General features: G+C 37.1%; 1 protein-coding gene across 2 annotated transcripts in view; it reads right to left on the bottom strand.

The window, feature by feature from the left end:
- The window catches only part of scube1 (signal peptide, CUB domain, EGF-like 1), a 527,308-nt gene that overhangs the window by 303,440 nt on the left and 206,519 nt on the right, over window positions 1–17,349 (bottom strand). For both annotated transcript variants that reach the window (XM_028817682.2, XM_028817689.2), the window contains exon 5: window positions 3,008–3,133. In XM_028817682.2, the coding sequence (XP_028673515.1) occupies window positions 3,008–3,133 (126 nt within the window). The remainder of the gene's footprint in view (window positions 1–3,007; window positions 3,134–17,349) is intronic.

The raw sequence follows: 17,349 nt of genomic DNA, 5'->3' as shown, positions 1-17,349 counted from the left end.
GTGGAATGGTGAGGATGCAGGGAATTGAGTTGGTGAAGGTGGATGAGTTTAAATACTTGGGTTAACAGTACAGAGTAATGGGGATTGTGGAAGAGAGGTGAAAAAAAAAATGCAGTCAGGGTGGAATGGGTGGAGAAGAGTGTCAGGAGTAATTTGTGACAAACGGTTATCAGAAAGAGTGAAAGGATAGGTCTACAGGACTGTAGTGAGACCAGCTATGTTATATGGGTTGGAGACGGTGGCACTGACCAGAAAGCAGGAGACAGAGCTGTAGGTGGTTGAGTTAAAGATGATAAGATTTCCATTGGGTGTGACGAGGATGGACAGAATTAGAAATGAGTACATTAGAGGGTCGGCTCAGGTTGGACGGTTGGGAGACAAAGTCAGAGAGGCGAGATTGCATTGGTTTGGACATGCGCAGAGGAGAGATGCTGGGTATATTGGGAACAGGATCCTAAGAATAGAGCTGCCAGGCAAGAGGAAAAGAGGAAGGCTTAAGAGAAGTTTTGTGGATGTGGTGAGAGAAGACATGAAATTGATGGGTGTCACAGAGCAAGATTTAGAGGACAGGAAGATATGGAACAAGATGATCTGCTCTGGCAACCCCTAATGGGAGCAGCCGAAAGAAGAAGAAGAGTTTAATCACAAGGACTGGATATGTGTTTTTCAAAATGTGTAGAAAACACTTATGTTTCTTATTGGGAATCTCTACCTTATCATGGTGGAAAGATTTATGTTTCCAATGACTCTGGGAGTTACATTGTCTAACATTAGGACACAATTTCACAAGACAAATGCATATATACCATATATTTGGAGAATTAACTTTGGCTTAAACAACACTGAACATCTGCTTTAACTCTAGTATCCCTGATGCCTACGAAAAAACTTGTATCCCAGGCCACCTTAAATTCCTTCTCACTTCTCCATCAGCATCTTTGTTTTGTAAATGTGTCAATCAGCACAAGCAGCAAGCAGCCTGCTATGCAATTACCCCAAACCGCTAGAGCTTAACTCAGGCAAAAAGTTCTCCCAGCTCAAGTCTTGTTTATCTGCGTGTGAAGTGCCTGGAGTTATATAGGGTAAATAATATATCATTACTCGGAACACATGCATTTAATGTGTGTTCCGTGTCTACAGTGATCTATGTAAATGTAGAATGACAAGAAATGTGAGAAACGCAATAAATGTTGAACACATACCTAAAATTGAAACTAATGACAAAATTTTGACAAGAAGTGTATAATGTGTGGAGACTGAAGTCCAAATATCAAATATTCACTTTCACATAAGGTACACATATAACAAAACAAGTGCGCTTTTATTCAAGAATACAATTGAAGAAAAAGAAATCGGGTTAGGGTACAACACTGACATGACCGCTTGGATGGTAAAGTGGTAAGAACTGCTGACTCATAATCAAGCGGTTGAAGGATCGATTCCAGGTGCTCTTCAGAATTACCGTTTTGAGCTGCTCTTATTGTTACTATTACACTATAAAAACATACATTTGATTTGAGTTTGTAACAGCCAGTGTAAATTTATGGTACTTGTAAAGTTTAGCATTTTTTTTTTTAATTCAGTTTTATTCTCTAAGTCATGTTCATGCTCCCCCCGAACTGGCACTGCTGTTTTCAAATAAAGACGTGCTATAACAGAGGTGAACTCAGATGAAGATGAAGGTTCTATATCGAAGAAAGAGAACAAAATCCCTCCCCACAAGAAACGTCCACTCACACATAAGAACAACGTGGCTACGTTTGGATGCAGCAACAGGTCGGGCATCAGTCTGCCCCACACAGGTCCTTCAACGAAACATCAGGACCTACAGAGCTCGCAAAGGTATCATGCAAAGTTCAGTTTGTGATTATATTTTGTGATGGTCTTTATATGAAAAACATGCATATATTACTTATATAAAAGCCACATCGAATATTATTTACCTTGACTTATTTACTTATCTTCATACAGTGTTAAGTCACAACTAGACTGCAGAGCTTCCTGTGTTTGATCGACACAGGCATACTGACAAAGTACATGTGCAATGCTACTTCAGTACATGAATTACTTTAGCTGCAGGTGGAAGCTCCTGTCACACTCTACGCATCTGCTGTTACGGTTTTGCCTTTGTCCAGAAACCGTTTCATAAACATTGTGACCTTAGTCTCAAAAAGTCTTTCTCCCATGAGGTGACTGGGATCTTTTCCTGAATAAGATCAAACACAGGAAGTTCTACAGTCTAGTTGTGACTTTATGCTGTAGGAAGCGTAAAGTCACAACTAATCAGCATTCAATGTGGCTTTTATATAAGTAACATACAGGTATACATGTTTTTAATATCAAGACCATCACAAAACATAATAACTAACAAAACTTTGCACAATACCTTGGTGAGCTATGTAAGCCCTGCTTGACTTGAGCTAGGAGAACTTTTTGCCCGAGTTGAGCTGCAGCAGTGAGGGAATGGGATAGCAGGCTGCCTGGTTCTTGTGCTGACACATTTACAAAACAAAAGACACTGATGGAGAGGTGAGAAGGAATTTAAGATGGCCCGGGATTACAAGTTATTTTGTTGGCTTCAAGGATTCTAGTGTTAAAAGAAGAACTTAGAGTAACCAATCCCTATCAGCAAGATTGTCAAGTGAATTAAATTGAGGAGTTTGTCTGTACTCAGTTGCTTTATTTCAGGACTGAGTGCTAACAGCTGTTTAGGGGGTAGGTAGACATGCCTATTTTATTACCATGATATAAGCTAAAAATATTTCTTTGTAGGTATTGGGAAGCAATTACAAGTTTTCCATCTTCAATGTCTAAATGATTATACTAAGGTGCACGTTATAAAATAGATTTGCATGTTCAATAACAGTGAGCTATCCATTTATTTATACTCCACAAATATTGATAAATATTTGTATCTAAATAAACATATCTCTTCTGTTTAATTTTCAAAGTCTAAAAAACAGATATCCACATTGCAATTGTGAAGAAAATATAAATAATAACATACGTGTACAGTCTCTTTGGTTTTTTGCCAGTTCAAATCCAGGCCGACATTCACAAGCTACACCACCCTTGGGTGTTTCTCTGCATATATGTGCACATCCGTGGTCTTTGTTCATACAGTTCATTCCATCTGAAGTGAAAAAAACAGAGGAAAAAAGCAAAAAGAAACATAAAATTGCAAACTGGCCGTAAACACATATTCCAATTATGCCACTGTCAGAACAATCAAATAAATCTTAAAAAAAAATCTAGACATAAGTGACAACTTGGGAATTGCAATGAGTTTTCAAACATCATAATTTACAGCAAATCACAGACGCATGTTTTTTATAGTGATGTGGCTTTTTTATGATCATGTAAATTAGTTCAGCATTCCCAAAGACAGCATTCATGCAGGGAGGACAAAGAAACTGAGCTACGGTTGGCTCATACTGTAGAATAGTAAATAACAGGACCCAAGTATTTTTGACATTTGAGTAGTTTAGACAGAATTGTGCTGTTTATTTTCACAACTTTAAATTAAACTTCTGCTACTTGCAGGGCGAAGGTAGCAGCGTTTTTATTATACTGAGCATCAAATATATAAAGATATACACACAAAATTACCTATATAAATAAAATATCAATACATTTTTCCTGTCTTTTGATTTTTGTTTTGACTTTGTTTAATGTTTTTTTTTTTATGTATTTTGCATGCTAAGGACCTTATTTCAACCCTCACATCACATCTAGTTTGCCAATCAAACAAAATAGGCTGAATTGATTTTCATAACATGTTGGTATGTAGGTTGCTATTGGTCCAACCTAGGCTACATGGCATTTCAAAAATTTCACCAGGGAGTAGGGTATAATAAGGGTGTATTTGTATTTTTGCCCAGCTTGTATGTCATATCAATTACTCTGTTATTTAACAAGCTATCCAGTTTATTAATGTGAAGTTTAACATCTATTTCAAAGCCACAATAAACCAGGAAACACAAAGAAGTAGCATTTATGGTTTTAACCCAGCAAAGAGTTATGTCAATTATGGAATCCAAACATACAGAAAAGAACAAATTATTCACTTATCAGAGCAGAGAACTTGTAGAAGATGGATGAGACACTTGCATTTAAGCCAACAATAACAAAAGGAAAAAACAGAAATATTTTCTTTTTACTTTGTTTTTCCTTTCTATTAAATTAAACAGACTTGGCTAAACCCAATATTCTTATCTTCTGGGTTTTTAATATATGATGATAGGTAGAATGTGCTGGCCAAGGCCCATGAAACATCTGATATTCACCATCAGGTCTGTATTAAGTGGTGACATCCCAGAAAAAATAGATAGATAGATAGATAGATAGATAGATAGATAGATAGATAGATAGATAGATAGATAGATAGATAGATAGATAGATAGATAGATAGATAGATAGATAGATAGATAGATAGATAGATAGATAGATAGATAGATAGATAGATAGATAGATCTGGGTATCAAAAACAAAAGGAAGATGGACTGCAATCATACCTGCTTTACACAGCATCCCTGAAATTTACTCTGGGTAACATCTAGTGATGTTACAAGATAACAAATGCCGATGTTAGATATTGTACCACTAATGAATATATTAGTGAGTTGTTACCTTATTGATTATTCTTGTTACCAAGATTTTCAAGCAATTTCATTGTCTCAAAGAAAAATAAGATAGGTGGCTTTTGTTATGTGTGCACAGTGCTTGGAGCACAAAAGATTGTGAGTACAAGAATTTTTGTACCAACTGCATATTAAGAATTTTAACTGTCTAATAAAGAAAGTCAATTTCTTAACTTTCATGGCTATAAGCTATGTATAGATATTAATGCATACTCTCTTGTGGACCATCTTATTGATAAGTCTTGCCTTGCTGTAGGAGCATTTTCCTCACTCATTCTGTTCCCTCTGCAAGTTCTGTGAAGTCTTGGTCTAATTAATCAGTCCCAGTCTCAATTTATTACATATGCATTTCCTGAGTTCTCACCCAAGAGTCAAGAGTTGAACTGCAGAACGGCGTTGTAAAAAAGATGGACTGATTGTTTCTAAACAGATTTTTAGGACTTCACTAATCAACTTCCAGGATGCAGTTAAGAACGCTAAACATGATTTCTTCGCTGATTTAGTATCCCGTCATTCTAAGAATTCTAGGGTCTTATTTAATTCAATTAATGCGGCCATTCACCCTCATTTTGTGACGGGATTAAATACAGTAGCAGTTTCTTTCATTCTTTGTCAGTAAAATTAATCCAATCCGCTGTGGTATTGTTCCATCTGGCTATGAACTTCCTACTGTTAATCATGGCATTGTCTTGGAATCTTTTGATCTTGTCTCACTTTCACAGTTAAAAAGTACTATTGACAAGCTTAAACCTACTCTCAGTCCTCTTGATATTGTACCTCCACGCCTCTTAGTTGATGCCTTTGATGCTTTGGGTACACCTTTACTAGCCATTATCAATGGTTCTATTAGTGAGGGGGTTGTGCCCTCATTTTTTAAACATGCTGCGGTGTGTCCCTGTCTAAAAAAGGCAGAATTAGATCCTGCAGTTTTAGCCAATTTTCGCCCGATTTCCCAATTGCCATTTCTGGCTAAAATATTAGAAACAATTATTTATAATCAATTGGTTGATCACCTTAACTTCAATAATTTATTTTGAGAGCTACCAATCTGGCTTTAGGCGTTATCATGGTGTTGAGACGGCCTTCCTGAAAGTATTCAATGACATCTCTATTATTACTGACTCAGGTAGCGCTGCAGTCCTTGTCCTCCTTGTTGGACTTAAAGGGGCTGCTCTTAACTGGTTCAGGTTATATCTAACTGGTAGACACTTTTCAGTGACTTTAAATTCCTCTTTTTCGTCTACTTCTCCTCTTAAATATGGTGTTCCTCAGGGATCCATTTTGGGTCCTATTTTATTCTCTATATATCTTCACCCTATTGGAGCTATTTTTAGGAAATTTAACATTTCTTTTCATTGCTATGCTGATGATACTCAGGTTTATATTCCCGTCTGCAACTCTGCAATGAATCAACTGCACAACTGTCTTTTTGAACTAAGATCCTGGATGGCTAATAATTTTCTTGACCTGAATCAAAATAAAATGGAGGTGCTTATAGTGGGTCCATCAGCTAAAGACCAAATTGGTCTTGGAATTCTCGACTCTTTCTCTGTCTTTTGCAAACCTCAATCTTAGTCCGCAATCTTGGTGTTATTTTTGACAGTAACCTCTCTTTTGAGAAACAGATTAATTCTGTAGTCAAGAGTTGCTTTTTCCAGCTTCATCTTTTAGGTAAGATCAAGCCTTTTTTATCTTCTAGGGATCTTGAGAAAGCTACTCATACTTTTATCTTTTCTTGCCTTGATTACTGCAACTCGCTGCATTCTAGGATTAGCAAATCCCTGATACGCAGGTTACAGTTGGTCCAGAATGCTGTCGCTCGCTTTCTGGTTGGGACAAGAAAGTCTGATTCTGTTTCTCCAATATTAACTTCTTTACACTGGCTGCCTATCAGTTTTTGAATTGATTTTAAAATCTTGTTGCTAGTTTTTAAATCTTTACATGGTCTTGCTCCTGCCTATTTATCTGAATTATGTGCTTAACACCAGCCATCTAGAGTGCTTAGATCTTCTGGTCAGTTGTCTCTTGTTGTCTGTCGTACCAAGTGTAAAACAAAGGGGGATAGGGCTTTTGCAGCTGCTGCTCCTCGCCTGTGGAACTCTTTACCTCAATATATAAAGGAGTCGTCTACAATTGAACTGTTCAAAACAAGATTAAAGACTCATTTCTATTCACTTGCTTTCCGTGACCTTCAGTAATACTGATGGTTTCCTCATTGTGATTATATAATCTTACTTCTATTTATTATTTATTTTTTATGGTCATTTATTTTATTTCTATTTATGTTAATTGTATGTTTTTTTCTTCTTTTATTATAAAGCATTTTTGCCACAGCATTCCTATGTTGTTTTAAATGTCCTATATAAATAAATTAACATTCCCTCTGTCTTCCCACCTGTTTTATTGTAAGAGAGCACTTCTTAACACTAGAATTACCAGAGCCAACAAAAACACTCGTAATCCCGGCCCACTTTAATTCCCTTTGCATCTCTCTGTCAGCATCTTTTGTCTTCTAAATCTGTCGATAAGCCCAAGCAGCAAGCAGCCTGCTATACTATTCCCCCCCACCACCTCAGAACGGGCAAGAAGTTCTCCCAGTTCCTGCCTTGATTTATTTTCTGGAGTGAGCTACCCAGAATTGTAAGGGGAAATAATTTGATGTGTGTTTTGTGTCTACAACATTCTATGTAAACACATTGTTAAAACAGAAACATTTTTCATGTTTTAGTAATAAATGACAAAATGTGGACATGAACTGTATAATGTGTGAAGGCTGATGGCCAAATATCAAATAAACACTTTCACAAAAGGTGCAAGTACAATACGATAGCTTCTGTAGTGTTGTGGTTAGAACTGCTGACTTATAATCGTGAGGTCAAATCCAGCTCCCTGGCAAATTTACCATTTTGAGTAGTGAGCTGCAATTATTGTTAATATTACACAATAAAAACATACATTTGATTTCTGTGTGTAGCTGCCGGTTTTTTCAGTTTTATCCTCTCAGTCGCAATCACCCACCGTCCCGTCCCTAAACCCCACCCCACCCCCCGCCCCAAATCTGACACGGTTACTTTTTATCTGAAACTGGGAATAACTGTAGATGTGAGTGGTGTTTTGAGACAATGGAACTGGAAATTCTCTGATCTGGAGGGATAAAAGCTGACACACAAACGCTGGTGAATCTGCCTGCTTTGTATTTCATCATCACTTATATTCTTTTTTATTCAGTTTTATTTAATGTTCCTGCTCACGCTGAATTAGTATGCACCTTATGGTCCATGATGTGAAAGCCGCAATGAGAAAAAAACAAAGACATAGGTATATATGATATAGTACATTTCGGAAAACATTGTGGCACTGATGCAACATTATTCATATTATTGATATTCATTCGCATGCCTTCTTGCGCTTGTAATCAGTGACCGTGTTTTTTTTTTGATCTTGCCCATGCCCAGTCTCTTCATTTTGGTGCACAGTGCTGTTTCTTTTGTACTCCAGGACATACAGAGGAAAGAATAGTAGCCCACAGAGAGGTCAGTTCCACGCTATATGCAATCATCAGATTCAAATGTTAACAGTTCCCACATACCCAAGGACCATCCTTTCTGCGTTTACGACATGTGTACCTGTTGCAATGTACACACTTCTCTCTGTGCTGTGTTACTATTACACTGAAGGGGCTAAGGGGGAGCAGCGGTCTTGGAACAGAAGCTTATCAATGTTGCATCCTCTTTTGCTTTATCCATCGCCTTTTCTTGTAAAAAGCGATGATGAAGCCCTTCTGCAAGGTGAGCCATGAACACTCTTCTTTTCTCTGTGCCCCCCCAACACCAAGTCAATCGTGTTATAGCACAAGCAACCTGCTCGCTCTGCTTCTGCTCGCACTGAATAAGCTCATACCACCAGGCAAAAAAGAAAAAGACAAATATATGTGACATTTTGAAGAAATCATTTTATGACCTGAATAGCACCAATCAGAAAACATTGTCACACTAACGCAATATTATTTGAAAATGAACAGCGTCAAGTCGGGTGTGAATAGTTAGAGTCAGATCAGAGGGGGGTGGCGAGGGAGAGCGTGAATGTGAGTGAGAAAATAAAACTGAAAAACAAAGGTAACTTTTACAAATACCATACATTTACATCTGATCTGATGTCTAAATCAGCATGCAACTTAGACATTATCTTTGACATAAGTGTGCCTTTTATAAAACATTAACATTAGAAGGCTACGCCAAGTGGCGTCTGATTCCTTTTGTTCTCACTAGTGGCTAATCTGCCCAGTATCCTGATAATGCATTCCTACTGCCACAATCCCAAAAACCACAAGTAGCCTAATACAGCATGAGTTAAAATAGAAAACAGGTAATTTCTTGACACACAGAATATATTGCATATATATATATTTTTTTTTCACTTTAAATGTTAGCATACCCTTTCAATCAAAGAAATATATATATAAATACATCTAGGGTTGTACAACCGTGGAACAGAAAACAGCTTCAGTATTTATTAGTGAAAATAAAAATAATACATTTAAATTAGCTGGGCACATAAATTAATACATGAAGTAGAAACTAATTTTCATGATGACACTTCTGCACTGTTTTGTTCTATTAGGAGCGACCCACAGGGATGCTGTAATAGTAGCTGCTTTCCAAAATTGCTCTTGGTCTCAGCATAAAACCACTTAAGCATTTAACAGTAAAAAGCAAAATTACACTTTTCAATCAGCTGGAAGCATAAAGTTTTATATTAAGTCAAATAATAATTTTCTATATCCAGTTTATAGTTTATAAAATTACTGCATTACTTACATATTTCACAGATTAGTTAGGTAAATGGAAGTCAGCATGGTGGACTGAGTATAATATTGTCCACATCATCAGTCCAATGTTATTTTTGCTGTCTGAGCAGCTCATGCACCAAAAATGGATGCACTGTATTCACTTTTGCTTTGATTTGTATGCTTTCTCTTACTGCCTCTGTACGTTATCTGTGTCTGTCTCCTTGACTATCTTTTGTGTCTTTTCACAGTGGGCTGGCAACTCCTTCTTTATTTTGTTTCCAGTGCAAAGCACTGACTTGTCTTTAAGGCAAGAATTTGCCATGAAAAATTATGTGAAAATATTGTCACCAGCACGAGATGAATAAAATAACTGATGGTACTCCCTGTTGTTTTTGATTCTTCACATTCCTGATGATGAATGTACTTCATAGTGTTTCTTCTGAGAATGGGGTGGTGGGGTGTCAGTCCATCTTGGGGATTTGAGCATGCTGAAATACATAACATGTTTCAGAATGCATAGGTATCAGGGTTCTCCTTGGTAGTGCAAAAATTTGTCATAAGTGCTGGTATGCAGTAGTATGCATACTGCCGGTACTCCTCAGCTCAAAAGAGAAGTGCCAATGTGTACCAGCACACTTTAAGCATTAGAGAGCAGTGACTTTTTTCACAATGCAAGTGAAAAGCTCTTGAGTCACATCACTATAGTCAAAATGTCTTTCTCTGGCAATTAAGTGTGATGTTTCTTCAAAGAGGGAATAGTATCTAGTATATTTACATCAGCAGCTATCCAAAATTTGATTCCAGACTTGTCATGTTTGTTTAACTTTCACTATGTGAAAGAGCATCAACATTTCATCAGGAACAGCTGATCATCAATGGGTATGCTTGCCTTTACATATAACATAATAAGCAACTTCACACTAAGTGTTCCAAGTGTTTGATATAGCAGCAAAGTTGTAGGTATACAAAGTGCAAAGCCAGAATCAGTTTTATATGGGGAAAGGAGAACACGCGAGATGGCACATTGTGGATGAAGCAATCCACATGTAAATGTAGCTCAATTGCGATGTTTTCACAGACAGGCCAACCTGACAGTGATGCAAATACAAGAATTAACAGTCGGGTTCTTTGCATGGGTACACATCTGCCATCAAATGTATGCATGTGATTCAATATGTGCAATTGTGTGGGTATGTAATTCAGTATATGCACCAGCATTTCAATTGAGCTACACTCAAATCATATTTTTTTCCCCTGAAAGGCATTGTTAATTTTCAATTTTGTTTTTTTCTTCATCACACATATTGAAACAATGTGAGTGATTATAAGTCTGCCATTTTTTGTTGACTATTTTATAGTTGTCTTCTGAAGACAGACATCAATTCAAATCTAAGAAACAATGTCAAGTAATGTCAATAACATACACAGGAGAAATGCAGACAAGTTGAAGCTGGAGGAGGAGGACAGTTATTCACACCTGGGTAGCAACATTCAGTGGTGTTGCTTGTGCTGGTAATAGGGTGTCTTTTGTGTAAAAAAAACAATGAAAAATATCATCACTGACATTTTCTGAATAGAATTTCAGAGTTTGAAATGCAGGAATTTAGGAAAAGTCAAGGAAGGACAGGAGTCATGACATGCACACTGAACAAAGACTTATAAACACAATGCTAATTGGCATTGGCTGGAGATTATAGTATTTACTCATGCATTTACTTTCAGCAAAATTGACTACTGCAATGTGTTATTTTCAGGCCGTTCAAATAGATCTATTGTACTGTATATGCAGCTTTCAAGTAATTCAAAATGCTGCTGCATGAATTATAACTAGAACAAGAAAGTGTGATCACATTCAATAACGCCTGATCTTAAACCATTATATTGGCTTCCAGTTCACTTTAGCACTTATTTCAAAATACTTCTACTTACATACTGTATTAAGCATTAAATGGCCAAGGCCATAGTTACCTACAAGAACGTATTATTACATACAAACCACAGCACTCGTACAGTTCTCAAAATACCAGCTTAATAAACAATTTAAGCATTTGCAAAATATCATTGAGAGCTCAGGCTTTTAACTACAGGAGCAAAAATCTATGGAAACAATAATAAAAAAAATAAAAATTACTATAAAAGAAATATTAGCCTCTACTCTGTCTTTCATCTCAATATTCTGCTGTGGCACATAGTGTGGCAGTGTGTAAAATAACACAAAATGCAGAATATCCAGGATGCGGTGAGCTGCCAGTTGGCCCAGGACTCTGTGCCAGAGTTTGACTTGTCCTTGACTTTTTATTATAACCGATCGTGAAGTCCCCAGGAGTTTATTTTCTCAAGAGATGCTTTTGACAAGGTAGCTAAGCCATAGCTCAATGATAATACCAATGGACATACATTGATAAGGTCATTTTATGTTAATCAGTTTGTAATTGCTTTGTGTTACTTTGTGTTCAAATATATCAATATGTGTACTGTATTTATTACGTAATTAGCAATTTGTAATGTTTGAAATTGTATTTTATCAATGAAATGATTATAGCACTCCATACCTGCGCTCAGAGAAGAGCAGCATACAAAAATAAACTATATTAAATTGAAATGCATTATTCAATTTACTGTAACATCACAATTATTCAAGTCTTCATTCTCCTCGGCTGTTCTGCTCTTTCTCTTTTTATAGCACAGACTGTTCTCTTTAGACACAATTATGCAAAGTTACACCTGCCTTTGCATTTGAAATTCATTGACTCTCTATCCATCTCTCAGAATGATCCAGACAAACTGACTACTGATCCACATTGTGTGGAAAAACGCATCATCAAAAACTTCAAAAGACTCTTTTGGGCAGTTATCTTATCAAAAGATCTTGACTATATCGTATATTGTTCTCCTCTCTTGCTAAATGAAATGAGGTTTATTAATTTTTTACATCTAAAATGTAAATTTCCAATGCTGTATCTGTCCTGGTGTCTATATGAACATAGTGAATTCCAGTTTCTGTATTACATCTTGCCTGAGTTGCCTCGAAAGCTTGCATATTGTAATCTTTTTTAGTTAGCCAATAAAAGGTGTCATTTTGCTTGACTTCTCACTACAGCCATAATGGCTAACACGGTACAAAACCCTAGTAGATGAGCTTGTTGTAAATCCTCTTTGGTTGATCTTTCATTACTTGAATTATCTGTTTCAAGAATTAATGTTGTGGATGGCTCTAACATTTGTAACCAGCAGTTCTACATGCAACCTGAGTTGTGATTTGATGTCTGCATAGTGTGTGTGTTTTTTTTCAGCTGTGCCTTCCCTCTTCTGAGTTTATCTCCTGCTACTTTAACTTGTGGGATGGATGGGTTTGATGTGATGAGGTGGGTGTATTTACTTATTAATTTTTATTGGTGTAACATTAAATTTGTAATTAGCACATATATTAATATTTTTTAATATAAATGGAATAACAAAAATAATCAAATTTTTTTTCATTAATTTTTTTTAATTAATTATATTGTAATCATTCCATACAAATAGATCGATTTTTACAAAAGATAGGATTGAAAACAAGTCACCCCATCCCCTGAAACCCCCCCCAACGAGTGAGAGAGAGAGCATGGCCAGCAGAGTAAAACTTAAGGCTTGTAGACATACCTAAATTGATGAGTTTAATAGGGCAATAGAGATAAATCAGAGAAGAAAAAGAAATGTGGAGATAATTGCTTCCTTGGTGCATTAAGAGCTTATTCTAAGATATTACAGTAATCCCTCCTCCATCGCGGGGGTTGCGTTCCAGAGCCACCCGCGAAATAAGAAAATCCGCGAAGTAGAAACCATATGTTTATATGGTTATTTTTATATTGTCATGCTTGGGTCACAGATTTGCGCAGAAATACAGGAGATTGTAGAGAGACAGGAACGTTATTCAAACACTGCAAACAAACATTTGTCTCTTTTTCAAAAGTTTAAACTGTGCTCCATGACAAGACAGAGATGACAGTTCAGTCTCACAATTAAAAGAATGCAAACATATCTTCCTCTTCAAAGGAGTGCGTGTCAGGAGCACAGAATGTCACATAGATAGAGAAAACAATCTCTAGCAAACAAATCAATAGGGCTGTTTGTCTTTTAAGTATGCAAAGCACCGCAGCACAAAGCTGTTGAAGGCGGCAGCTCACACCCCCTCCGTCAGGAGCAGGGAGAGAGGGAGAGAGAGAGATAGAGAGAGACAGAGTTTGTTTTTCAGACAAAAATCAATACGTGCCCTTCGAGCTTTTAAGTATGCGAAGCACCGTGCAGCATGTCGTTTCAGGAAGCAGCTGCACAAAAGATAGCAACGTGAAAATAATCTTTCAGCATTTTTAGACGAGCGTCCGTATCGTCTAGGTGTGCGAACAGAGAAAAGTAAGTTGGGTAGCTTCTCAGCCATCTGCCAATAGCGTCCCTTGTATGAAATCAACTGGGCAAACCAACTGAGGAAGCATGTACCAGAAATTAAAAGACCCATTGTCCGCAGAAATCCGCGAACCAGCAAAAAATCCGCGATATATATTTAAATATGCTTACATATAAAATCCGCGATGGAGTGAAGCCGCGAAAGGCAAAGCGCGATATAGCGAGGGATCACTGTATTGATTAGATCCTGCCAGGTTTTGAAAAAATTCTGTACAGATCCTCTAACTGAATATTTGTTTTCTTCCAATTTCAAATACAGTGGAACCTCTAGATACGAGTTTAATTCGTTCCAGCACTGAGCTTGTATAGCGAATTTCTTGTATCTAGAACAAACGTCCCCATTGAAAATAATGGAAATCCAGTTAATCCGTTCCGCATCCCAAATATATTAACATAAAAATAAATTTTCCTAACAAATAACACTGATAAATTATATATACTGTAGTCTACCTTTAATAAATAACACTGGTGAATAATATAACTGATTATTAAAAGAATCAAAACAGGTGTCCAAAGTGCAGTAGAGCATTCAATAAATCTTTAAATAAATAATCCTTAAAACAGTTGTGAAGTGGAGGTTTAAAGTACATAAGAATAACAATCCTTTAACACGAGGTTAAAACGTCAACAGGAAGCAGTCTTCAAAAAACAAATGACAATCCCCGGTGCTTCTTCTCTGTTAGCGTCTCACCTGCTTCTCCCATGCGGGCTCTGCAATAGGTGAGACACTTAATGCAGCTGACCTTCTCTACACCGTCCTGCTTCAGCTGTTTGGCTCGCCTGTACTCGCTCGCACCGACTTCCTACTGCTGCAGATTCCTGCCTCCTCCTGCAACCTCCGTTCTCTCTCCTCTCCTCTCTTTTCTTTTACTTCTTCTCCCCCTTAACCGGCTCGCGCTTCTCTATATATGCGGGGAAGACATGGCAGCTGCTAGGGTTACCACTTTTAATACAAAAAAATAAGGGACGCATACGTATTGATTCAAAACGGGACGCGCAATTTCATTCTCAAATACGGGACGATTCCGTATTTTAAAGGACGGGTGGCAACCCTGCCCAGCCCATCAGCCACAGGACAAATCATGGATGTGGGCAGTTTCCCACCTGTGCACTTAGGTGAGAAACGCAGACACCGCAGATCGCCCTGCGGCTCGCTACAGCTACCACGCCCCTTACCTAAGCCGCGAGCTATACCCACAGCCTGGCTCGTGGCTCGTTACGTGAGCCAATGCTCGTATTTAGATCTGAATTTTTCGCTCATACTTTCCTCGTATTTTGAATTTCTCGTATACAGAGGTGATCGTATCTCGAGGTTCCACTGTAGTATAAAACACCGGTTTCCCATTGACTTAAAAGAGGAGAGTTAGGATTCTTCCAGTTTTGCAAAATAAGTCTGCGTGCCAAAAGTGTAGTGAATGCAATCACAGTTTGTTTGTCCTTCTCCACTTTAAACCCATCTGGAAGAACACCAAACACAGCCATTAAAGGGTTAGGAGGGATTGTGACATGAAGGCTGTCTGAAAGGCACTTAAAAATTTTGGTCCAAAATGATGTTAATTTGGTGCAGGCCCAAAACATGTGACTCAGTGAGGCTGGGACTTGATTGCAGCGTTCGCAGGTTGGATCTTGCCCTGGAAACATTTTGGACAGTTTTAGGCGAGACAGATGTGCTCGATATATACATTTTGAATTGAATAATTGTATGCTTTGCGCATATGGAGCTCAAGTGAAGTCTCTGCATTGCTATTTTCCACTCCTTTTCTGATATATTGATTAAGAGACTTTTTCCCATTGTCCTCTTGGATCTTTGAAAGGGAGAGACTGCAAGATAATTTTATATATTGCAGAGATGGTGTCTAAATCCTTGAAATTGAGCAATATTTTTTCTGGCATGGAGTTGGGTGCAAGATCTGGCAGGTTCTGTTTAACAAAGTTTCTAATTTGAAGATAGTGAAAGAAAAGTGTGGCTGGAAAGTTAAATTTGGAGTGTAATTGTTCATAGGATGCAAAGATGTTGTCTATATAAAGATCTCTAAGCAATTTTATTCCAAATCTTTTCCAGATATTAATAACTGCATATGTTTGCGAGGGTTGAAAGATGTGGGTCTCTTGCAGAGGTGTCACAGATAAAAGATCCTCCATCTTAAAATGCTTTCTACATTGGTTCCATATTCTGAGTGAGTGAAGCACAATTGGGTTATTAGTATATTGCCGATAACTTGCATTTATTGGGGCACAAAGCAGGAAATATAAAGAAGTACTGTAGGATTTTACTTCCATTGCGGACCAGGCCTGTGTATAGCTTGTATGTTTGCTGCCCAGTAATAAAACTGAAAGTTGGGTAGAGCCATGCCACCTTCTGCCTTAGGTCTTTGTAGGGTCACTCTTTGGATACGTGGGTGTTTTGAGTTCCAAATAAATTAGGTTATTGTTGAATCTAATTGCTTAAAAAATTATTTATTAATGTATATTGGAATGTTTTGAAATAAAAAAAAAGTAGCTTAGGAAGAATATTCATCTTAACAACGTTAATTCTTCCAGCTGGAGTGAGATGAAGGGTTAACTATCTATGCAAGTCTTGCTTAATTTTTTCCATACAGACGGCAAAATTTTGTTGATAAAGAGCTTTAAGTTTACTTGTGATGTTTACCCCTAGGTATTTAAACTGATCTGCAATGATAAGAGGGAGGTGTTCAATCTAATAATAATAATAAGCCAATGGGAGAGACTTCTGTTTTTTTAATTAGAAATAGTGTTTCACTTAACAATGCAAGCTTCCAGGAATAAAAGTGCATGCCACATATTGTATATGAAAAAGTAAATCTGACTTCAAAAATTATGAACTTCTCTTTAATAGATCATTCCTCCCCCACACTATGCGACTCTTCAATTCCACCCGGGGGGGCAAACGTTAAAATTATACAAAGTTATTGTCTGTCTGTATACCTGCATTGTTATCACTCTTTAATTTAATATTGTTCTTTATCAGTATGCTGCTGCTGGAGTATGTGAATTTCCCCTTGGGATTAATAAAGTATCTATCTATCTATCTATCTATCTATCTATCTATCTATCTATCTATCTATCTATCTATCTATCTATCTATCTATCTATCTATCTATCTATCTATCTATCTATCTATCTTATATCATTACTGAGTTGTCTCTGATTATCTAAAAGTACTTTTTAAAGTAAATTTGTCTCCAGTTTGGATTTTGTAAAGGGACTACTGCTTTTATGTTGAACAGTTTTCTAAATTTTTTTCTTGGGCTTCCTTCGCTGCTTAGGAACTATATGCATGCTGAATTTATGTAGATAATTTATAAACCACAGAAATAGGAGCAACAGTTTAAGTGTGGTATAACATAAAGTAAATGTCAGCCAGTCTCTCATTTTCTACCCCACTTATTCCTGAGTACGCCGAGAATATATCACACAGATAGAGTTAGAGTTTTGTTTGTATTTTTTAATATTTGG

This window comes from Erpetoichthys calabaricus, chromosome 1 (assembly GCF_900747795.2).
Source record: "Erpetoichthys calabaricus chromosome 1, fErpCal1.3, whole genome shotgun sequence".
NCBI lineage: Eukaryota > Metazoa > Chordata > Cladistia > Polypteriformes > Polypteridae > Erpetoichthys > Erpetoichthys calabaricus.
The sequence above is the reverse complement of the archived record's forward strand: the minus strand, read 5'-3'. Positions and strand labels throughout refer to the sequence as shown.